This window comes from Pavona decussata, unplaced genomic scaffold (assembly GCF_977016875.1).
Source record: "Pavona decussata unplaced genomic scaffold, jaPavDecu1.1 SCAFFOLD_46, whole genome shotgun sequence".
Taxonomy (NCBI): Eukaryota; Metazoa; Cnidaria; class Anthozoa; order Scleractinia; family Agariciidae; genus Pavona; species Pavona decussata.
In genome coordinates this window covers 2,161,510-2,186,548 of record NW_028145468.1, presented here as the reverse complement: position 1 = coordinate 2,186,548, position 25,039 = coordinate 2,161,510, and the positions used below count along the sequence as shown (strand labels likewise).

The 25,039-nt window shown below is 36.3% G+C and overlaps 1 protein-coding gene and 1 long non-coding RNA gene across 2 annotated transcripts in view; one reads left to right on the top strand and one right to left on the bottom strand.

The window, feature by feature from the left end:
* Positions 1-8,528: 8,528 nt before the first annotated feature.
* LOC146482450 (uncharacterized) overlaps positions 8,529-25,039 on the top strand; it is a 33,158-nt gene continuing 16,647 nt past the window's right edge. The window contains exons 1-3 of the mRNA XM_085107298.1: positions 8,529-8,754; positions 14,144-14,181; positions 15,087-15,174. Coding sequence (XP_084963424.1) covers positions 14,152-14,181; positions 15,087-15,174 — 118 coding nt within the window. The 5' untranslated portion in view covers positions 8,529-8,754; positions 14,144-14,151. The remainder of the gene's footprint in view (positions 8,755-14,143; positions 14,182-15,086; positions 15,175-25,039) is intronic.
* On the bottom strand, positions 17,293-24,248 carry LOC146482451 (uncharacterized). Its single transcript, XR_014864148.1, has 3 exons — positions 24,046-24,248; positions 23,435-23,953; positions 17,293-22,658 (listed from the first exon to the last, which is right to left on the bottom strand). It is a non-coding gene; the product is annotated as an uncharacterized LOC146482451 (long non-coding RNA).

The following is a 25,039-nucleotide window of genomic DNA, read 5'->3' as shown; positions in this document are numbered from 1 at the left end:
TAGCCAAGCCTAAAAGCGGAGCTCCAATTATTTCATATCATTTATGGAGATATGGTTATCGTATGAGCGTAATAACGTTACCACCTCCTCATCCTTTCTGTAGTTATATATATTTTCAGTGCATATGCAGCAAAAACTGTCCATCAACAATAACAACAGCAATGTAAGACAGAGGGCAAACTTACATACTCCTGATAGGTCGAGTGGCGAAAATACTCGCTCCAGATTGGCTGAGCACGCCAGTTCTACATTTCGTTGGTTTCTTCATTTTATGTCCAAAGATAACAAGTTCTTTGGAGTTCGACTGTTTAAGCCGAGTTATTTGTACCACAAATACATGGAAATCAAGTGCTGCAGCTAGAAAGAAAATTCCTAAACGTTAAGTTTTCGTGTCTTACATTTGTTTAGCTTAGAAACTGAAATCACTCATGGTGAACAAGTGCTTTAACCTCGCTACTTCTTCTTACAACGAGTGGTAACCGAGCATAAGTGTCCTTTTGATGGGAGGAAGGAGCAGGTCAAATTCAGTGGATGAAAATTACTCCGTAAGTTCCTTCTTTAGATCCACCGTTTGCTATTATCGATCTATTTTCGCGGATTTTCAAGCGGTAGGAAGCTTCACAGCGCAGGTGAAAAATAAATTGATGCCTGACATTAAGTTTTATCGTTTTTAGTTTACTCCTGAATTAAACTTATATTCTCTCTTCATTACATGTGTTAAATTTACAACTCAGTAAATATTACTCCTACTGAAATCCAAATAAACGTCAAGAAAAGGAGAACACGGGGAAATCACTGTTGGTTGCTTGGCACAGATCTTTAAGTGTGTTCACAACTGAATGAAAACCGTGCGGTGCGAACGAAACTGCCCCGAAACAAAATGTTAAAAATTAGTTTCTCTACGTGTATTTATCCTATCGAAGCGATTGAAGTATATTTGTAAAGCTTGAAACACGCAAAATAAAGAAAAAAACATTGAATGTTGCTCAGAAACGCATTAGACTAGTAAACAGCTAGCAAGTTGCCTAAATTGGTAGGAGTTGCGTTCAAGTAAACAGAGAAAGAAAAATTCACCGTCGTTTGCTCATGCTCTCCACAAATCCCTTAAATTAGGTCATTTCACATTGTTGTGTTGCGGAGGACGGCAAAGAAATGTATCAAAATTTAATTGCAGAGAGATTGTTTTTGTTCAAATGTTGTTGCTACCGTCGTCGTTGCTTAACAGGGTTCTCAGACTTATTTGGCGCTTGGATAAAAATGTTTGAAAAATCATAACTCAGTCAATATCGCTCCTACTAAGATAATTCTGGACTGTCAGTTCATTATGAGGTCCTTTAACAACGACAGAGCGTTTAAAAATTGTGCGTGTTTATAAAGCCCAAGCGCATGAAAGCAGAGCGGCGCAAATGCATTGCATGTACACGGCTCCAAAACAAAATGTTCAAAAACTAATTTCTCTGCAAATATTGGTGTTATCGAAACGGGTAAAATGTGTAAAGCTTGAAACACATAACATAAAGAAAAAATATCGATTGTTGCCTGGAAGAAAGCATTTTCGTTTACAAATGATTTGTAAACGACCGTCGAATTACACGTCATGATAATATTTTTGGTGTAAGAGCAACTGAGAGAACCGGGGAAAATGTTTGGAAATTCAAAACTGTGTCAATTCTGCTCCTATAGTGATAGTTCTAGTATCTAAATAAACGTTACCAAATGGAAAATACGGGAAAATAGTCTTTGGCTTTTGGTACAATTATTTCAGAGCTTTTAAACTTGTGTGTGTTAGCTGTGTGGTGCGAATAAAAAAAACACGGCCACGAAAAAATGTTTTTCAAAAATTAATTTCTACACCAATATCGATAATGTCGAGAATTTAATAAACGATTGATGCATCTGTCGGTAAAGCTTTAAACACGTAACATAAAGAAAGCTGATTGACTGTTGCCTGGAAGAAAGCATTCTCCGTTTTACAAATGACCTGTAAACGGCCGTCAAATCACGTAAACATGATATTTTCTGCGAGTGCAAGATAGCTCCCCGGGAAAAATGTTTGGAAATTCAAAACTGTGTCAATTCTGCTCCTATAGTAATATTTCTAGGATCTAAATGAACGTTAACAAATGGAAAATACGGGAAAATAGTCTTTGGCTTTTAGTACAATTATTTCAGAGCTTTTAAACGTGAGTGTGTTTAGAAACACATGAGAGCCGTGCGGAGCGAATGAAAAAAAAAAAAAAAAACGGGCCATGAAACAAAATGTTCAAAAATTAATTTCCATACGAATGTCGATGGTATCGAGAATTTAATAAACGATTAAAGTATCTGTGTAAAGCTTGAAACACGTAGCATAATAAATTATCGATTTTTGCTTGGAGGAAAATATTTTCATTTACAAATGATCTGTTTAAACGGCCGTCGAAATTACGTAAACATGGTATTTTTTGCGAGAGCAAGTTAATAGTTCTCGGGGAAAAATGTTTGGAAATTCAAAATTGTGTCCATTCTGCTCCTAATTATTAATAATTCTAGTCTCTAAATAAACGTTAAGAAAAGGGGAATACAGAAAAATACTCTTTGGTGTTTGGTAGAATTATTATATAGAGCTTTGAAACTTGAGTGTGTTTACAATCACATGAGAGCCGTGCGGTGCGAATGAAAAACACGGCCACTGCACGAAATATATTTTTCAAAAATTGACTTCTCCTCGAATATTAGTGATATCGAAATCGATTAAAGTGTATATGTAAAGCTATTTTAGAGTTCTGAAAGTTGCCATAAATGATCATAGTTATGATATAGACAAATGTGAGGCTACTTTAAACTTACTTTTCCGGCCGGTCTGCTCTAACTTGCTATCTATCGCTCTCTTTCACGTTAAACTTTGCTTAATCGTCCCTGCTTTTCTGATTCCTTTTTCTCTCTTTCTCTTCTTTCCACGTTTGTCAACATATCCAACAAAAACATATAAATTGACTTTGTATTGTGCGTTCTTTAGCATTTCTGTTGTAAACGCATCTCGCCTTGCAATTTCCTGCCAAACAGACACGAGCGCATTAGCATTGTGGGATTGCTTACGGACGGACGGTCGGACGGACAAGTGACGTCATAACCAAAATTTTTCGCTTTCACGGGTTTTCAAATTCTCTTAGCTATGGGGCTCCGCGCGCGCGCCTGCGGCGCGCGGAGCTCCGCTATTATTCACTAAGTTTCAATCACATTTATGATTATTTTTACCCGACCAAGCAGCATAAATGTAAACCTTGAAGGGACACCCGACTAGTTTAGCTCGTCACAGTTATTTCGGGTGCCCTGCTACCAATTATCAGTTGTTCAAATCATAATTGTAATTTCTTTCTGTTTTGCCGGATAAATTGTTTTTGTTGTTGTGTTACTGACAGACTGATAGATAGAACGCAGAGTCGTGACTATCACAGTCAAAATTAGCTGAATTTAGTAGTTGTAAAATTGAATGTACCCATGCACGAAAAACGATATCGTACGACTTTCGAGTCCGCCATGTTGGACAATTTGATGCCAGTACCAGGCTACCGCCGTTAAGTTATGAATGACCCGGAGTTAGGAGATCAAGATTCGAAACACGAATAATAGAATTCAGAACGTGAATAGCAGAATTCGAAGTGCGAAAAATAAAATCCAAAACTGGCACAAAAAAGCAATGACTGAGAACACGGATAACGTAACTTCCGAGCCGGAAGAATTGAATACGCGGTCAGTATAACAGCATTGGAAACATACACAATATTAATAATTTAACAACATAATTCACAACAAAATTAATAAAATTCACAGACTGCAGAACAGCTTGGAAGTGGTCAGAACCACATTGGGACACAGCAAAATAAAATTCCTTACTTAATTTTAGCGAGAGTCACTCCCCATACCGTGAGGTTTACTGACCCACGTTTTTACAATAGAGTTCGAGTTATTGGGGTGAATTTCGGTCAAGGGAAATTATGATTAACTCGAGATATCGGGGAGTATGAAATAATCTAGTTCTAGTTAGCTGATAGTAAATGACTGAAAAAAAAAAGGGGTCAAATCCAAGGGAAATCGGAATTTGTACGGGTTACTGGAGGAGTTGGAGTAGACCTAGTTCGAGTTAGCTGATTTTTACAGTAGTACACGACGACATGCAGCGGTTTGTGGGGAACCGAGCAAGTACAGGCTATTGAGGCATGAGCGGGGACTGCACATCGACGAACGTTGGGGAAGCGAGGCATAAATAACTGAGAAACACCTGTTTTTAGCGTATAAACAATGTTGATTGCAGTTGCTTCGGTTATAATATATATTTTTGAGATTAAAATGCAAACATGAAAAGCAGAAAAAAGTTGAAGACATATCACTTTATATCAAAGGTGACGTTCACCCGAAGGAAAAAGTGCATGTCAGATAGCTGGGTTTCACGTTGATCCCACACAGATGTGCGTAAAATGCACTCAGCAGAAGTGAAAATCGGAACGCGGAGTAAGTGATTAGCTATCTCACATTAATAAAAAGAAGTACTAAAGGAATAAAATGATTCACAGCTGGAGTCTTTAGCTTTTACTGCCGATACAGGTTTTCCGCCTTTCCTTGCTCGCCGCTCGTTTTCAAACAGTATCAGTTTTTTTTAGGTAATATCATGGGTGACAAAATAATTCTTAATTTTGGAGCGAAATTTAAGCGTTAATTTGTAATTTCATATGTGAAATTGCAACACTACTTTGGCAACTTTTCTCGATACAACAAATAAGTCAAGAACTCACGATTGTGAGCGTAATTTGTCACCCATGTTATTAACAGGTAATCAAATAATATACTCGTGAAATTAGGAAAAAAATTTCGCTTTTGTTTTGCCAAATTTTAATAATTTCCAGAGCCTTTAGCCTCGGGAAATTTAAACAAAACACGCATGAAATTATTTCCTAATTTCACTGGTCACCACTTGATCACCGATATTAATTTAATCTCAATTAACAATCGGTTTCTGCAGCCATTAAGAAAAATAGGTTTTCCCCGTTCGAAAAATGTCGACAATTTAGTGCTCAAATATCATGGTCTTCTAAGATGTATTTAGGATTCAAATTGAAGGTAACGGTACTTTATTGCAAAATAAAAAGTTTTGAAATAAGAAGGGTAATTGAATTATCTACAGTTTTAGCTTTGTTTTAATCTGATATTAGTCGAAAATTTCCCTTCGTTAGTTCTTTAACAGGGTTGCGCACACGCAATTTGTTTATAACACCACTCAAAAACTACGATCAAAACATATTTATCGATATGCTATTGGTTTAGATGTTTATAAGAAAGAACATGCAAACCGAAACCGAAATCACTGGATGTTGTTCCTTAATACATTTAATCGGTCATTGTGCAACATTTTCGTTCAATAAATGTGCAGTTAAAGTAACGGCATTGTTTTAACTGAAGGCAAACATGACAATTATTTCAATCATTTTGAGTTTTAAATTGAAGTTGTTACGTTTCTCAAGCTGTGAGGCAAACCATGGATCCCGAGACAATTTCGATGGCTTCGTCTCTCGTATTGCTAGCCATCTTTTCATTATTTGGCAATGGGCTTGTTATTGGTATCACGGCACGGTTTAAGAACCTGCGTATCTTCCCAAATATATTACTAGCGAATCTATCACTAGGAAATTTTCTGAGCGCGCTTATCAACATGCCGCTATTCTTACTGTACGAGGTTCTACAGCTGAGCTCATTCACGGGCAAGAAATTGGGGATTGTTGTGATGTATTTTAGCCGGTTGTTCACCCTTCTTAATCTCTCCTCCATGTTGGTGCTGCTAGTGAACGTGTTTCTGGCGCTAACATTTGACCTGAGATATTTTACCTGGAAGACAAACGAAAAAGCCATTGCCATAGTCCTCGTTGAATGGTTCGTCTGTGTTGTCTTGACCTCCTCAACCGTTTTGCCCCATCTTGATGTCGACCTTGAGAATGGACATGTCTTGGAGTATCGTCAGCTTTTTTATCGTCAAGATAAATATTTTTTGGGTTCATTAATGGCCTTATTTATGGTATGTGCGATAACGTTTGGTGTTTTGGTGATTTACTCGGTGCGAAGAAAGAAGAAATGGCAGGTGAGTAAAACTTAAACAACCATAACGTGAATTTGAAAAAACAGAAAAATAGAAAGTTTCAAGTTTATTTAGATGCGCTTTTCATTCAGTGTCCACGAGTACTGGCCGGCCAGTTGAATCATTTGTAAACGGAATGCATCAATTTGAATGACGATATTTATATGCGATATTTTTTAATTGCTGTAAAATGGCTCACACTCCTCTCAGAATGTGCCATTTTGAAGAATTCGAAGAATCAGTCCTTCATATTCGTACACTCCATTTATGGACCGACCGCTCTGGCTGGCCAGTTCGGCTTACAAATGGAAAGCACTAATGACATCGCTAACGAAAGTTCATGATATTGTCCAAAGGTCTACAACAAGAGGAGAAGCTAGAAGCACAAACAAAAAATATTCATTGAACATCTGCCCTATTATATGACAGGTTCCGCAACTAATTAACGATTCGAGTAACACGGTTGCGGAAGATCAAACCATTTCATTTTTTGTTTGCAGTTTTAAATATATGGAAGTATTTTCCAGCGACAAAACTATGAAACTGGAAGATCGAATTCTACCATTTGAACTTCTATTCTTCGAAACGGCATATAATCACCAGATGTGAAGAGTTGTATGCTTCGATTCTCTTGTCCATGAAAATATAAAATTATATTCAAATAAAACCACTAATTGTGAGCTTTTCCTTTTTTGCAGCGAAAACATCTAAACTTGCCTCAGCTTCAGGCCAAGGCTAGGCTGAGGATGGATATCCAGGTAGCAAAAACTGTGGCGATACAAGTGTTTGCATTCTTGGTTTGTTACGTCCCTGCCACCTTCCATTCTGCATGGGGTCATCAAAGGTCCAATGTAAGGTATGATCAGAGATGGCCTGGGTTCTTAGCTCAATTCTGCATTTTTATCTCCAGTGGAATCAACCCCGTCATTTATTCTTTCCGAACCAGAAGATTTCGCTCCGCAGTGAAACAGCTTCTTAAAGATCCCTGTGGAAGAAGTCCCTTCCAGGAACCAAAAGAAGGAAAAACGGCTCCGCCGGGTATTCCATGTAAGATAACAAGAAAAGCTGGAGTAAGCAATAAAATTGCCCATGAACCCGAAGAACCCAATATTTCACACGGAGGCTGCACTGAGAACATAAATGGTAAATTCCGTGTACAAAGTTGTAAAGCGGCAAGAAGCAAAGAAAAGAAAGACCAATCAAGACTGCAGGAAGACCCTAGAAGAGGTGTTCGGTTGGGGTGGGTGGGTAGCCAAGAGACGTTTGCAGACTTTACTGGGGCTGTAGGGACCGATGACGAAGGCCCACCTTTGAGTGGAAATAACTCAAAGCAAGAGGTCACCGTGGAAGTGAATCCAGATCACAGTTATTGTCTTCAAGTAAACTTCAAAAAGAACAGATCGGATGAGCAGGGCCCGCAGCCCCTCGAAGAATACAATAGACAAGAAGTAACTTTGGGGGCACAAGAAAATCACGATAAAGGCCTTCAAAATTCCAACTAGAGTCACAGACAAAGCGAAGAACATTAAACATCCCGAGGGGATTACATTTGGCAGAACCTCACTGGGGAGGCTTATCCAGATCCCAAAGGCAAAAAAGTTCCTCAACCACTTGTGGATAGTAGGCTTGATTATCAGCCGCTATGCAGGGAAACAAAAGGAACAGGGGAAGTCTGTTTTAACCTCCAAACACAAATGAGAAATTTCGGGGCAAACGAAGGGCACAGGACACTCCATTCATCGGACCAGTTTAAACATCATTGGCCAGGAAGAACACCTATTGTCACGCAAAATCAGCAAGGCGATCTGTGCCTACCAGTTAAAGCCTGTAAAGGTTAACAACTCCCTCTGGCCTTCGGAGTGATCTTGCAGCCTCGCCACCAAAGCGAGACTGCACATCAATGATTGTATCATTGAAAAATATATCTTTGTCCTAAAAAGTAATTCCTGTTATTATGATAACCTAACAAAGGAATCCTTATGCGGATATTAACATAGTTAGTAGAGGAGACTGTCTCCTCTACTATGTTATAAATAAACATTCTAAAAAAATGTTTCTCCACTCTTTCCAAAAGCATGCCTTCGAAATACCTGGCGAAAAAGGTAGTTGCTCATCACAAGAAAGTTCTATAATCTATATTTTTTCGAATCAATAATTATCAAGAATTTCTTTCTACACAAAGTAAGAGTCTATGGTTAAAATTCATTTCAAGAAATAGCGATTAACTTATTTAAATGAAATTCATTTCAAAGACGCAGTTCATGAATTTGAAGATGGTTGTTTTGTTTCCTATTTTTAGCAAATAGTTAACTTTACACCTGTTGGACTTAATTCAACGAATGACAAGCCTCGTTGCGTGAAGCTTTTATAATTGACGTTATAGATAACCAATCAAAAAGTGGTTTTTGAGAGAAGGGGGCTTCAGTATAGCAATCACTCAAGTGCATGCAATTGAATTTTCTGTTCAAGCCCACAACTGCAGAGATCATTTTTGGCAAGAAAACACCTCAGAAACGAACAAACATTGCAGTTTTTGAGCGAGCAATACAATTCGGCGAAAAACGACTTTACTGATATTGTCTGGTGAAGAAAAACGGGTTAAATTTTGGTCTTGGCCCATCACGTCTCAGCGTATTTTTCAGCTGCATGTAAGTGTAAATTTCCTTCCTTTTGTTACGCTTTATTTACTAAAAATTTCAGAGGAAGCTTTTAATATCCCAAAGAATAACTTTAAACAATAAACCTTGCGCTAATTTATAGCCGGTTTATTTTGTCCGGCGGGAGAAAAGGAGCAAGATCCATTGAACATGCACACAGGTGTTGCATAAAAAAGCTTTCTAATGAATGCATGTAGAGGAATAACAAGGCCACAAGCTTTCGCTGTGTATAACTTGGAACAGAAATTTCTGATTAAGTAGCTGTATAGTGGTTTTTAACGACTACACAAAATCTAAATAAGTAATACTATGTTCTGATTCGAATTTGGCTTGTCAAGCGATCGGCGAACAAGGGAAAGTTTAGCCTAATTTAATTCATGCACAACAGGAAATGTTTAATAGTTTGCAAACTCTCTATCGATGATAAACTTTTCAATGACGGTGATGTATTATTATTGAGTTGAGAAGTATCGTATTTCCAAAACGAACTCGAAAGAGATGCTATTTAGTGCGTGTAGTTTACGAAAAATTAGCATAAAAGTTGCCAGAATATCTATTTGCATATTGTAAAGCTTGTCATGCAGTTTCGTTCATAATTACAGATGTTTCGTCTTGGATAGTGCCACCGCAATATTCTATATATTACAGACTCAATGGTGTAACGACATTAAGGTTCTATCAGTTCTCGTTTCTAATGGAGTTTGCTTTAACATTTGCCATACTTTCTTTCAACTGTTTTTGAGTGAAAACTCAGTGAAAGCTATTAAGAGCCATTTGGCAGTCCCGTCGAGAGAATCATTGAGACTGAGAAACGTGTAATGTACAGCGTATTTTGAAGTACTTTTGATCTCCCTCAAACACTAAAACACTCGATCTTGAGAAATACTACTGAAGTTCAGTGTTTTTGGGCGAGAGAGAGAGAAAATCCCAGTAACGAATACTGCTGCTTAAAGAAGACTGAAGTGCAGCTTGATTTCTGGAATTGTCATCCATATTTTGCTGATCAAGATTGCCGTGCAAGGCAAAACTTCATTTCTACGGCGTTTTAAGTGACAGTTTCTGACATCAGAACAAATGATGGATTCTCTTCGAATAGGAAGCCTTACGTAGGCATATAGGAATGAGAAAACTTTGTTGAAGACTTGAACTGTTTATTATAGTTTCACTTAGCTATAGTTGGATTTTTGTGACACAAGAAAATCAATCACTAAGCTTGTCAGAACTAGGCTCACCGCGCGCGCTTTGATGAGAATCACAAGAGTCCGAAAACCAAAGGGGAATGTACTGCTAGTTGCTTCGAATGAAACTTTCGACTAACACTTGCACATTCGGGGAACGTATTCCATTGATTGCTATAACATTCTACCCACTGTTATATAGATTTAGCTTGGCAGTCCAAATCAGATAATCATAAGAAACTGTACATGTGTTAGCCTTGCCTGAAATTCTCGGTTACAAGAAAGGAACTAGATGATGCATTGTCACCTACAAGGTTCTAAAAATGTAACAGGAAACTACAGGACAACGTTTCTCGTTTGGTACACGTGAGGTGGTTGGGTAACACTTTTCAGACCAGACCAGACCACTGACTCGTGACAACTAAACTCAAAACTAAAGATTGCCACATTCACATCCTACAACAAGAATATAAGCTTCTCTTTGAGAGAAAAGGTTTTTGTAACCACTTGAAAAGGCAAAGTGACTACAGTATGGGGCACAACCAACCTTGTTGCAGTCATTGTTGGTTAGTCTTTTTTTAATTTAACGATATTAGCAATGGCTCCAAAAGCTGACGGATAGCTTATCTGGAGAGCTTTTGCCTTTCAATGGTGTTAATACAACTGACGATGTAAACACAGGAAGTAACAGACACGAAACTGACAGGGAAGCTAAGAATAAAGGATTGGCAAGGCTTTAGACAAGTACAAAAAAAAACCCGTTTAAATTCTACAAAAAAATTCTGAATTTCTGATTTTGGTAGGAAATATAGAGTCATCGTAATGATGTTTGTTAGCTGAGGTGTTCCGTAGACACGCAATTTAACAAAATGTCTTTATAAGGACTATCATGAATAACTATATGTGCATTAGAAACGTTCGTTATCAATTAGGGAACTCAAATTAACAACTACTAGTACGCAACTTTATCGGGGCTTTTAAACTATTACCACCGAGCATCTGTTGAAGGCTTTCGACTGGTAGCTTGTGAAAAAAATGTAGCCACCATAGAAACAAACCTAAAACGCTGCACCTCATGCCCCGCTATCGCAAATTGTATTCTTTACTCTTTCTCATATATTTTGAAAACATGGTCCAGCCATCAGTTGATGGCTCTTCCGCTGTTTAAGAGTCCTTTGGCAGGAGCACCAACAAGAACATTAATGCATGATACTTAAAATGTTGTCTCCTGTGTTCCCATATCGTCCTGTGGCCTTTTAAAGGCAAATTTGCGAGCTAGTACATGATCTATTCGGATGCTTTAACTGAAAGTTTAAGTACTAGTTCAGTGCAATACCTTTTACAGAATGCCTTCCAATTAATATTAAAAAGAGTTGTTGTTGACTTCATGAAAATGCCATAGCTGACCTCATTTTACATATTTGGCCCTTCGAAAACGAAAGGAACTAGTTTCCCATGAAAATTTTGAACCGTTATTCTGCCGAACATTTTCGTAACATAGATTTTTGTAAATAGCTGACCTTATTTTGCATTTAAGGACGGTGCCTACTTTTGCTACTGCGCATCATTCTGTGCATCTCAAGATACTCGGGTGTTCTCATGGGTGGTGTCTACTAACACAGGGATATTTTTGCGCGGTTTAAAACTATACGTAGAAAGCATAACTCAGCAAGTGTTCTTGTACCCTGGGTACCCAGGCGGTATGCGTCACGAAATTCGACTAATCAGAATGTGTCATTTGATTAGTATTTTTCGCGTCCACGAATATCAGTCCGGAGAGGTTAGCGTGTTGAAAATTTCGTCGTTAACGAACTCTGTGATATTTTTCCCGGTTGAAATTCATTTTAAAGTTAGAGGAACAATTTGGCTTAGTGATGGTTAGGCTACTTTTCAAGCTGCAACGTTTGTTCGCGTTTGTAGGCATTTCAAAGGTGATGACCTAACGCCTGCCGCCATGTTTTTTTTTTTATTGTTGATGTTGCTTCTTTTCTGGAGGCTAAAGCCACTTCTTGTTGCCGGATTTTGCCAATTTGTTTTGCACGATGAGATAGGTTACCCTTTCTTCTTTAGAATATTCGGGGTCTACCCGGGTCTACTCCTCGTGGTTTTCCGCTGGAAGCCGTTGAACTTATAAAGAATCTGTGAAGAGATCGTGTAAACCAAGTGGATCAACTCCCGGGAAACCGGCTGGAAAAGCCAACGGGCAAATGCTATTTCTTTCGAATATAACCAGGAAGGAAATGTAGATCTCTTTCAACGAAAGATAAAAAAGCAAACTAAAAATGGGCAAAAACAATACAATATAGACTGCGGGCAGACGTACTTTTTCCTCAGCTCACGCGTGCAAAGTGACAGTGAAATTAAACAAATTACAAACGTGAACTCGTGGCTCGCGGCCTCAGCGCTCACTAGATCCACCGCGCGCTACAGAACTTTATGAAAAGAAAGAGCCTGCTCACGGTCTAATTAAAAAAGCGTCTATAAGCAGAATTGACGGCACATAATACTAGTACAAGAATAAACATAAAAAAATCTCTCCTTCGATTGTCTCCGAACCGCGAATAAGTTTAACTTATTAACGAAATCGCCTTGGGTATCTAACAAGAAGCATCTACGACTGCTACTAGACCGTTTAAATTTGCCAAATTACTGTCTTCAGAGATAGCTTTAAGAAAAGAAAGCAAAGTTTGAATGCCCATTTCAGTGCGACTGTAAGTCTTACGTTCGGGAGATGTTTACTCGATCGTGAAAAGAGACAAATGAGCGATTCCACATTTTTACCCAGCACCCTTTCTGGGTGAGTAACGGAAAATTTTAGAATATTTTGTATCAAATGCAAGCAATGCAAACCGCAAAAAGTTCTGATAGTTATTTATAACAGAAAAAAAACTTAGTATGTGTCGAGGAAAAAATTACAAAAAAATTTTTTTTTGGATCACATGCATCAAGCTAAATAAATTTACACCAATACTATGAATTATACCGAAGGAAAAACCGTTTATTTGTATTTTGTATTTTCATAGCTAGTTTACAGGTGCAGATATTTCATTTTGGATCCTTTGGCAATAAATTGCTTTTTTCTGACTTCGCTTGATTGACAGCCAGTAGGGTGGTATAGCTATATTTCTTTGCATATAATTGGTTTGTTTTTGAAGGCTTCACGTCGAGTGCCGCCTACAGTTAAGTGGCATCTAAAACAAACTGTAGTCATTTTCATTGAAGATACAGCTGCGAATAAAGGGAATTAATTTCAGCAATAGCTCGCTAGCCAGTTATTAGGTAAAATGGCTGAAGTTTCAGATGGCGTTTTTTAAAATTGATTTTGACATAAGTCAGGGGAGCAAAAAACCCTAATGTAAAAATGGCTAACAGTTTTAGTATTCAAATAAGACCTACTAGCCTCGCTCTTGAGTTAAAAAAAATCAAAATAACATTTTACCTACAACGAAATTAGAAAGTATAATTTGAATGCAGACAAAAGAAAATTAAAATGGTAACCATATTTGCAAATGGTCCATATGGTTGAATTTTCATGAAATGCGGCAAGAGGAGATTAAAAAAAGTAAATAAAAAAGAGAAAATATATTTTACTCATAGCCCAAGGTAACTAGGCCACCATCACGCAACAGCACTGCGTGTTATTAGCAGCTGTTTTGGTGCCTAGTTATTAATTATCAGCCTCGAATTTTAATTTTTTTATTACCTTGAAATGTTTTTTTTTTTTTTCATTTTCCCTAAAATTCACTCCGTTCTGCCTTTCTATGATCTTTCTAATATATCATGAACAAAATTGTAAAAGGATTCGTGGCAACGGGCACGAAAATTTTTTATCTGTAGAGCGTATTTTATAAAGAAATGGTCACATGATGGTCATGATGATGATGATGATGATGATTGTGATGATGATGGTGGCGTTGGTAGTCATGACGACGATGACGTTGATAATAATGATGGTGATAATGATGATTATTGGGTTGAGCAGTATACGACTAATCCAATCAAAGGAGAATTTTTAGCTCGGAAGAAGATTTAGGATGAACTGCAAACAGACTGGACACAATTACCCTGAAACAATCATTCTGACAAACAAAAAAAACAGGAAACTACTGACAACCTTGTTTAATTCTGAGTATCTGATGATACACAGAATATGATGTAAATTCTATTTCAAACTGTATAAAAATTATTTTTCCCTCTTACAGAGACTGAGATGATTCAAGGCAAGTTGGTGTTAATATCGGTGAGTATCAAATTAAAGCCAAGTTATTGTAATACTATTGCTATATTTACTTTTTCAAGTCGATTTGCATGAGGCGCCTGATGTAAACTGCACTGTAAATTCAAATTTTGTTTTAGCCGCCAAAATTGGGGACGATTCGTTGAGTCACATACATAGTGCTTTTCTTTGGCTCTCTTAAATTTTTGGCCAAAATAGCTCAATCTCAAGGGATGAAAATGCACCCAAGGGCTAAAATGAGTCCCGAAGGGGTTGAAATGGTTTTTGCGGGCTTTTTTCACTCTCTTAACAAAGGGCCAAAATAGTTCTTATTTTAAGGTCTGAAATCTGAAGTGATCTTTGCCCTAAAATGTGACCAAATTGAATATGGCACAGCACTAGAAGGGGTTGAATTAGTCCTTAGTTCACCAGTGTTAAATTGACTTTTGAGGCTTAAACAGCTTCTTTTAATCTACAGTGTAGCTTGGGTATCCAGTGCACTTCCACTATTAAACATGCAGATAATATAAATTTCTTTACATTTACGTATAAATATATATAAAAAATAAAATAACCTTTATTTACCCTCGGCAGGGTTAATATTACAAGTGCTAGTGGGGCCGAGTATTAAACTTCATAAAGAAATAATATAAATTGGAAATAACATGGATAAAACTCCCAACTGGCAGGAGGCAGACCAGCTGGCTATTTACAAGGGCGACCGAGGAGTTTAACTCGGCAACACGATTTAGCGGTCAGAGCGGAACTTGAACCGGCCGAAACCTCCGAATTTCAAGTCCGGCGCCCCAACCACTCTACCACGCTGCCTCTCATATATCGATATATCGTTTGAGCAACTTGTAACGTAAAAATAAGAACCTCAAACTCATGGGCATAAAACTGAGCATAAAAATTCATTCTCTTTTCAGTTCATTAGCATCATTTTCCTTGATGTGGCGCTTAGTCACGAACCTGGGAGAGACTATGGAGGAGGCCAGCATCACCAAGGAGGCAGAGGTAAGAAAAATAAGTTTGATATCAATGAACGTTTCGACTTCATCATTTAAGAGCGACTATCCCTAAGTACCTCATATTCAATTTTTACCTAAAATATAGATTTCGCTGATAACTTTTCCATTAACTTCTCTTGGCAAGAAAGTAACAACAATGAAATACGAACGCAGATATTTAATTTTCTGAAAATTTTGCGATTGGAGCTTTTCACACCCTGAGCTGTGTTCGAAACCAACTGGCGAGATCATAAATTTTCCAAGACTTGCAGCTGTTAGTTGTGGAGAATAAAGATATTTCAAAACGTCACATGGACAGTGAATTCGCTTCAATCTGATGGACTTATCTCGTGACATGACAGTTTTAATGAAATCTTCCAGCGTTTTTATTACAACCAATTGGTATGGAATGTTTAATCTTGCTTCATGAAGAAATTTCAAAGCGATAGTTATCTTAATTCCTGGTTGTTGCGTAACATTTGTAGATGACATGTTCGATGGAAATATGGCCGTGTTAGTCGAATTTTACAACTTTCACCTCTCACTTGTGGAACAGAAACTGGATTGCGGCCAAAAGTTTTAACAGATTATATTTTGAACAAGCACCTATTTGAATTGCCTCTTCTCGGGCGTTCTTTCTGCAAATTGTAATCAGTAAGGGGACCTTAAACAACAACGACAACGAAAGCATCGTGAACTGACATCACAAAACAATAGCTTTCAATGATCATAAACACTGCGTTACTGGCAGAAAACGAATTGGATAGTTCGGTTACATGACAAGTAAACAAGAATGATTAAAAGAGTTTAGAGAATAAGAATTTGTTTTTTAAGCGACGTTTTAAGTTCTCAACAGCTAGAACTTTGTTGAAGAATCTGGTGAAAGTAGAGAATTAGGCTTATTCCTTCACAAAAAACGTTCTAACTGTTGTAAGAACAGTCGGAGCAACAAGTTTTCCATTAACACAAGGCTGTACCTTGCTGGCTATTAGCATTTCGATTATAAGGTTGTTAGCACTTTATCACGGACACTGTGATCTCCTTGCCGGAGTTAGCTGCTGAGCATCTAATCCATGCGAGAGAGTAGCAAAACGGCGCTCGTTTTTCACAGTTTAAACTTCAAAACAACAACTGATCTAATGAAGAAAAACTTTTCAAATCAGTGGAGTACTAAAGGTACAGCGCTATCTTGTTTTAGCAAATGTTTTAAAGATTCAAAGGATTCTTTCTCAACAATGACAGCTGAAATATGATATATTATGTATATTATATGGGAGTATCCCCCTATCCGCCCCCAAGAGAAAACGGTCTTCGTTTTCATGAGGTGGGCGTAAAAATTAGTTGGGCACCCGTCCGGGGTATTGTAAAACAAGCCGGTGACAAGATCAAACGGCAAATGAATACTTTGATCAATGAATATATTCTCACTACTAACATCGAGAAGAATTGTATGGCATTCATTAAAGAGAATTGATATCTAGAGCTCAGGAATGTTTAGGGGCATGCGCTGCTTTGGCATGAAGCGCTGAAACACGTTTCGTATCTGAACGCCATGGACATCGGTTGTTTTTATTCCTTGATTTATGTCTTTATTGATGTAATTAGGCAAAAATATTTGCAGAATCTAGCATGAAAAACTACCTTTTCAATGAATAGTATGCAAACACTTTACAAACAGTATACAATTGTCAGTTGAAAACGTTTTTGTTTACTCTAGGTCAACATTTCGACCTTTATTGCCGAACCTCTGTTGATCGAAAGTGCCAAAAATTGTCAAGGAAGAAAAAATAATAGAGAAATTGTTAGCTTACAAAGTACGAAAAACAGAACTTATCAACTAAGGTGTGAAAAATAGGAGAAAATTTAATTGTTTGAGGTTACAACAGTACGGAATGTATTATGGTAATTGAACACGAGCCTTTAAAGCAACAACGATAAAGGAGAAGGATAGTAAATTAGCACATGATCTTGGTCATAAAAGAAGAAACTTTATAAGTAGTTTTCAGCCTTTCCAGAACATGGGACATAGGAGTCAGATTTTTTTTCTTTATGCTTGTGAAATGCTGAATACTACATCAGCTTCTTTTTAAAACCAAGAACGAGTAGATTGAAAAATATGTTAAAATGAGGCTAAAATTTTTAATTCCATCATTGAACTTTAAAATTACTTGAAATAGAAGATTACAAGATTTAAGATTTTTTCCACTGTCGATCCTGGTTAACATTAATATATAGAGGATATTACACGGCGGCGCGAAGATATTCATCAATCTTATTTTCGGATGACAATATATCGTTTTTAACACGAGGAAATCACATTCATTTCTTCAAGCCACCGTGTAATTTTCTTCTTTTTATTATATAAACAGATCTATCGCTCAGCATTTTTTACTGACTCTTTGTACAAACCACCATGAAAAAGCGGCAAGTGACGTCGTCAATATCTTCACTAGTGAGAACATGGAAAATACACCACTCGGGTCCCGGATGTACGTAGTCTCGAAAAAATTTTACGAGTGATGTATTTTCTAGTAAAACAATTCTGTCTTTATGATAAAGACCATCTGAAAAATTAATATTAGATCATCTGAAAACAAGGAACGTTTAAGTAGAATGTTGGGTGTGGTATCATAACGCAATTAATGACGTGAAGGTGACGATGAGATCGTTTCAGAGGCCTGTTGAGTAGAATTAATGATGCTAATGATTTTGGAAAGATAATAAATTATGTGTTATGGTTGCGTTTGGCAAGTTAGTCAATGTGCAAGTTTTTTTTTTTCGCGTATGATCATCCCTTCTATCTTTTACAAGTCATTATGCATTGCAGTTGTTAGATCAGCTCTTAAAATCATTATTCCGGTTTTAGATCAGTATGTACAATTTGCTCAATTAGTTTTTAAGACTGTTCTACTTTTATTGAGCATTTAGCAAGTATTAGCTCGAGTTCTAAACTTGTTGGTATCTTTACAAGTGCATGATTTCAGAAGTGTAGAACTATTCAGTATGATCAGTATGGCGCAGCGTTTCACTGAACAATTATAGGTTTATTGGTTATGTAGACACTGGTGTGGTGAATTTCATTTAGTATAAGTATGAAGTTAGTATGAATTGGTATAGCATAAGTATTGGTATTAATTGGTGTTAGTATCAGTGTTAGTGATATAGTGCTAGTATTCGTATTATACCTAACATTTGGTACACTGAAAGTCGTTCATTCTTCGTTTAAGTTTCATTACATAGCAGGACTCACTGTTAACTACATAATCTTATTGCTATGCAAAAAATAAAGAAAATTCATAATTCCATTGCGACTGTAAATCCACGTGATCCACTCGTCCCAAGCAATTTCCTATAACTTCAATACCGTTCCATGACTTCCGTCTGTCCATTGCCAATATTTTTCTTGTAGATTGGGAATCACCCATCGAAATCCCTGGCTGATGCCTCGCAAATGGCTGTCTGCAAAAATTAACTAAGTGCTGGTTAATGCTGTAATATGAAACGCTAATGCTTTGCTAAACGGGTGGACAGAAAGAATTCACTGTACAAGAATGTCAGTGATGAAATGTGCTGTTTATAAACTGGCATTAGTGACATTGATATTAGAACTGGAATTAATGAAAGAATTATCATCATTAGTTATTACTGAAGTTAACAGTATATTAGTTTACTTTTATCGCTATATTATAAGTTTAGTAACGTTAGAATTAGTATTAGTGTTCAATGCGAAGTAAAGGAAAACTAAAGCAAACGCGAAATTACTTCTGACACTCAATTGAAATTAGTGTTAGTATTGTATTAGTATTTAAAATAAAATATCATTATTAGTAGTAGTATTAGTATAAGAGTTAGTGTAAGTATTGGTACTAATGTAAGTATTAGTGTTAGTATTGTTGTTATCGTAGCATTGCCCGCGGTAAGCATTAGTATTTAGTTTAAGCAATGCATCAGCAATGCATCAGCATTACCATTAGTATTAATATATAAGTATTAATATTAGTATTATTTACTTATACATGTAGTTACTTGTACAAGTCTACTGAGATTTGAATGAAATTGTTATTTAAAAAATACTATTAATATTAAATCTTAAGTATTAAGTATTAGTATTAGTATTAGTATTAGTATTAGTATTAGTATTAGTATTAGTATTAGCATTGCATGAGCATTAGTATTTATGTATTAGTACTAACATTACTACTAGTATTATTGTTAGTATTAGTATTACCATTAGCATTGGCATTAGCAGCAGTACTAGTACTACTGTTAGCGTTAGTTTCAATTAAGTATTAAAGATTTTTTTCAAATGTTAGAGTTACAACTATTATTAACTGAATTATTATCCAATAGAGCGAAGATTTGATACATCAATGCCATTAATTGAATTTGCCTAATTACAATAAGTACAATGTTTGCGTTGATACCCTTGGCTTTAAAGTTATCATTATTGTGGATATATGTTTCAATTAGAACTGTAATTGTTATAAGCGTTAATGTGTGTTAATGTCAATTTTAGTGCCAGTGAGTATTGCGATTACTAATGAACTGAACTGACTGAATGATTAGAGTTGCCATCGATACAAATTAATAGAAAGTTAGTTATAGTTATTAGTATGTAATCGAAGTAGCATGGTTCATTAACATAACCCAGGTACCGACAAGTAGGCACACTCGGCAATCTGGAGCCATTGATTCACAAACTTCCAAAGTTAAAATGTTTCCTAAGTATTCTTTCCTGGCAATTAGCTGATTAGCTACGCAAGGGTGGTCAGTTAACTTTTAGTAAGTATAACGGTTTGTACAAGCGTTAGTTCTACTGCGTTTTAGCTTAGCATGGTATCAGTATTAGCATTAGCATCAGCTTTTATTAGTAGAATATTAATGTATCAACATTAGGTAAAATTAATTGGATTGGTACTAGCAGCAAATGACATTGGTGTTAGCATCATATGATATGCGATGTTGTTATTGTAATATTCTTTTCTTTTCAATACAGTTCTTGTATAAGAAAAAATCATGGGCGCTAAAAACTTTTTTTTAAAAAATTAAAAACCTGTGTGCTAGTTTTAACTAAATATTGTTATCCGATCAGCAAGCATTTAGTATTAGTAGCATTACTAGTAAGAACATTATTGCCGTATATGGCAATTATTAGTGTGCATCACTGTAACAAGCATATTAATGTTAATCATCAACTGTAGCGCGTGTCGCTCAAAAGTGTTAAATTCTGAGTTTTCAGATAACTAGTATATTAATGATAATTACTGTCCGCAGGGTGTGACACTGAAAAGTGTTCAGTTCCTGAGAAATGTTAAATGTAAATTTTCTTTTAGTACAAATGTATTGTGATGATCGTTGCTTAAACCGAGACCTTATCAAATGACCGAGTTATCAGATAACTAGTATTTTAATGTTAATTATTTTCTGCAGCGTGTTAAGCTGAAAAGTGTTAAATCCGTGATAAATGTTTTATGTAACTGAAACATATTGTCATGAACGCTACAAAATGACTTAATGCAGGTCTGACATCCAATATGTAGCACATGAACAAGATTCATTGTATTAAAGAAATACTTATTTTATTATTAGAAATGTTTTTGAGTGACTGGATCAGTGTAGCAATCGTTATGAAAATAGCCGAGATAACGAATGTTTTGAAAGCAAGGAGTGTCATTTCTCTGGGTTTTTTCAGGTAATTTTTTTTGCTACATAAATTTTCTGGTTATCGTTAGCAAAACTGATTACAGTCGTATTAGTCATAAGCATTAGCATTAAGCAAGAAACGTCAACTTAAAGCACTAGAATATATTTGCCATTATCATCATCAATTTGACATTAGAATTAGCATTATCATTAAAATAACAGTACACATAAGCATTAGCATCATCAACTATGGTGTTAGGAAAGCATTAGTATTATATTAGCGAAACATTAATATTACAATCCCTATTCTGAATATAAACGTTAGAAATACATTAAAGTTAGCATTGCCATAAACATCAGCATTATAATACAATTAGCCTAGCATTAGTGTTAGTGTTACCCGAATAGCATTGGCATAAACGTTAGCAGAGACAGAATTGGCATAAGAAGTAAAAGCGTTAGATGTGAACGATTAGTCTGAAGTATTTTAGCATTAGATTTTCTGATTGCAACAGCCAGGCAAAGTTTAGGTAAGTATTTATACAGTATAACGTTTTTTTTTAGTAATTTTGTAGCATTGCTCTGAGATAATTGTGATGCATAATGTTTCATAACGAAAAAGGTATTTGTGTTCTTAATGAATTAATTTGTAGGCTAAGAAAGTGACTGTTCTATGATGGAGGATTTACGGCATAAGTATTTATTGACGGTTATTGTTATTTTGTCACTTTTCTGAGAGTGACATTGTAAATTTCTGTTGCAAATGTTTGTGTTGCTTTGACGTATATAATTTGCAAATCTTTCGCACAATGCTAACAGTGTTACACTTGTGATGGTATATTTACTGCACGTTACTACTGAACGATATACCCTGCAAGCAGAGTTCCCTTTGAAAGTCACGTGGTATAATCGAACCGTGATTTGTTAAGATTGTAAAACAGCCAGTTTGATAATAACTAGAATATTAAAGGGTTAGTTGTGAAACAAGTTCTATGGGAAGAAAATGTTGATTGAAAGACTGAGCAAGTAAGATAAGGAATGCTGTGTTGGTTATTGTATGATGTTCACTGGTTAGTAATGAATGAGTGATAAAATGTGAGTTTATTAATTATAATGTCACGCTATACGTTGGATGGTTACAATTAGGCAACGAGTGACCGTTGTCACCTTTAGTCAATTCATCCTTGATTAGCACACAGTGTCAAGTGTCACACAGATGATTAGCTATTTACTTATGATTTAGTTAGCTTGTTACGAATGTAAATGATCAGTTAGTTTGGGCGATTAAGCACGAAGAAACCTACAGTTGAAATGCCTTTACTTCTACTGTAACATCATGCACCCGTGAGATGTTACTACTTTAATGTCTAAAGGATGAAAATGATCAGTTGCATGGCTACCTGTGAAAAGCTATGAATACAGCAGATTCAATCTGCAATGGATAGATTAGATTAATTATAAGCCAGTAATTTAAATGTTGAGAACTGTAGCAAGCACAGTCTTCAGGAGGTTAGCAGATCATAATGACGTTGAATTTAAAGAAAAATACGTTATGTTATCGAAAACGACACAGTCTTTACTGCTTTAAATGCATGTGTGCCTTAATTAATCAATAAGTGAATTAATTTGTTAGTTAATTAAGAATTAAGAGTGAGGCATCAGCAGCTGGAATAACGCCAAGAAACTTGCATCAAATAACAGGAAACAAAATGAATCTTGAACTCAGTGCAATTCAGAATAGCTGTGCATTCATCTTGCTCAAGTGTAACTTCTTTGTCCATCTCCAGTATCATAGAAGTCATCTGGGTTAGAGTTAACGTTTCGTGGGGATCCTTGGGTGTGGTCATTCTGAAACGGAATACAAAGGAAATTAACATAAAATTTAAAGCGATTGTATTCCTTTGCAGTAGAGCTCCTTTAACCTACGGTTTATTCTCAGAGTTAAAACAGCGGTGCTAAAATTGAAAGTATAAGCAAGTTACCGACTTGTTGCTTAATTTTTGTAAATATTATGAATGTGTGACTCATTTCTGATGTAGCTCTTGTAACCTAGGTATAGAGTGTGTGCACAGCGGCCATGTTGGAGGACTAAAACAATAGCAGATATTTGCATAAAAATAGAATATATTTCCCTAAGGAAAATCATTGTATTGTTTCGGTCCTCCAACATGGCCGTCGTGCACACACTCTATAGGTAGGACTTTTAACGTAGAAGAGAATTTCGTTCCTGAAATTTACGAACTGCCTCTTTCCCAAATTCTAGCTAACCTTTGGTTTCGCTTTCAAAACGACGGTTTTATCTCTCTGATGTCAACCGGTATTAACTTTCTCATTACATGGGGTTTTGGTGATTGAAAGTGAACTATATATAGTGATGAACTATTTCTGAACGTTCAATACATTATATCTTAGAAATTAAGAGACCAAGGCCTTCCAAAATTATTTCACTAAACAAAATGAGAACCTCTCAGTGTTTTGGATTATTATAGAGAAACTTAAGGTTTTAAATCTTGCAGCATCCATACACTGACGTGCAAACGTCCTAACTACAGTGAACTGATAAAGCTGTAATTGAAAACCTCAAACTGATTTTCAGTGAATTTTAGTTATGTTTTCTTTCTCACCTGTCGGGTTGCTAAAAACCGCGATTCCAAACATGGCCGCTTTTCAAGTTCCACCTGTCGTTAGTATTAACGCTCAGCCGAGTGCTAACAAGCTGTCATGGCCTCTTGAATTCTCACTGTAGTCCATCCATTGTAGTTTTTCGTGTTGTTTAACAACAAGCAAATGAGCAAGGATAGAATCCTAGACTACCCAGTGGTTGTCAGACACAATAGGATTGCCTTCCGACTTATTTTCCCTTGTGCCGGGTATCTTATGTATGACTACATTTTTGCTCATTCTCTAACAAAAGAAATAGCCATAAATGCCAATAAAATTTCTGCTTTTTCAGCTAAGATGGTGGCTGACAGCTCAGTGCATCTTTGTTTCAAGTTCAGGGTTGCCCTTTCTGTTCAAATTATTCTCAATTCAATCCAGTTTCAGTAGAGTTCCAACGAACACATTTATCCGCAAATTTTCAACTATTCTCTTTACCGTTGTGGCTGCCTCCTTTGAGGTGTAACACTCCGTAAAATTACATCCTGTTGATCAAGAGCAAATCATTTATAGCACCTATGTTTCTGTTTGTATATCAGACATTTTCTGACAAGTAAAGGTGTTTAGTGTAAAATACCTTTCTTCCTGACGTTGTATTTCGGGCAATATCGGTGACCCTGTTAAAACAATCTGAACGCTCGGTGGCCGTTTGAACAACTTAGTTAGTAGCGTTACGCAACGTTTGTCAATAGCATACGTGAGATGAAATCATTTTGATACTCTTCCAAATCTGGTCTTTTCATTGGACGGAGCAAATCTTGCTGAAATCATAATCCATTCAGGCGTAATTGTTTAACCTGCAGTGGAGAAAAATAACACAGGTGGCTGGGTTTCTATTTACCAACCGACTTAACAATACCTGCCGCAACCTTAAGTGCATGGTTATTTTTATCAGGATAAAGTAGTTATTTCCTAGTGTTTCTAAGCGTATGAGATTTCTTATCAAGACCGATACATGGAGGGTTCATTGCCATTAACTTTTCTCCAGTGTAATATCAGGTATTTACTGTTGAATCACCGGAGCTGAACATTTTCTGGCTGTGATGACGTATGCTTCGTTAGGTGCTAAGCGGTTCACCTCTAAAGTAGACACAAGCAAGTCATGTAAAAAAAAAAAACTGACAACATGACAAAAATTAATAATATTTTTTCAAACAAAATTGTATTTAGACAACAATTCGATCCGTTGAACAACGAAAAATTTTTAATCCACTGAACTGATGGAATTTTTCTGTAATTTTCTGATAGAGCTTCTAAATGAACAAAGAGTTTACGTTTCCCTGTAGACTTTAAATTTCACAACGGCGCGGTGCATCATGGGCAGATACTTATGTTGAAAATTCACCCACAGAGATAATGTAAACATTTCAGTTCCTATTTTTTCGCCTTTAAGATTCTACTTCGATAGCATGAGGAGTCATGAATAACCCCAACAGAAATTACCGTTTTAAATGTTTCCTTTCAATGATCACAGTTACCGGATTTCATCCACAGACTCAAAATTAGAACCACCTTCATTGCGCATCTTGAAAACTAGGACCACAGAAAACTAATATGACTCAATAACTTTC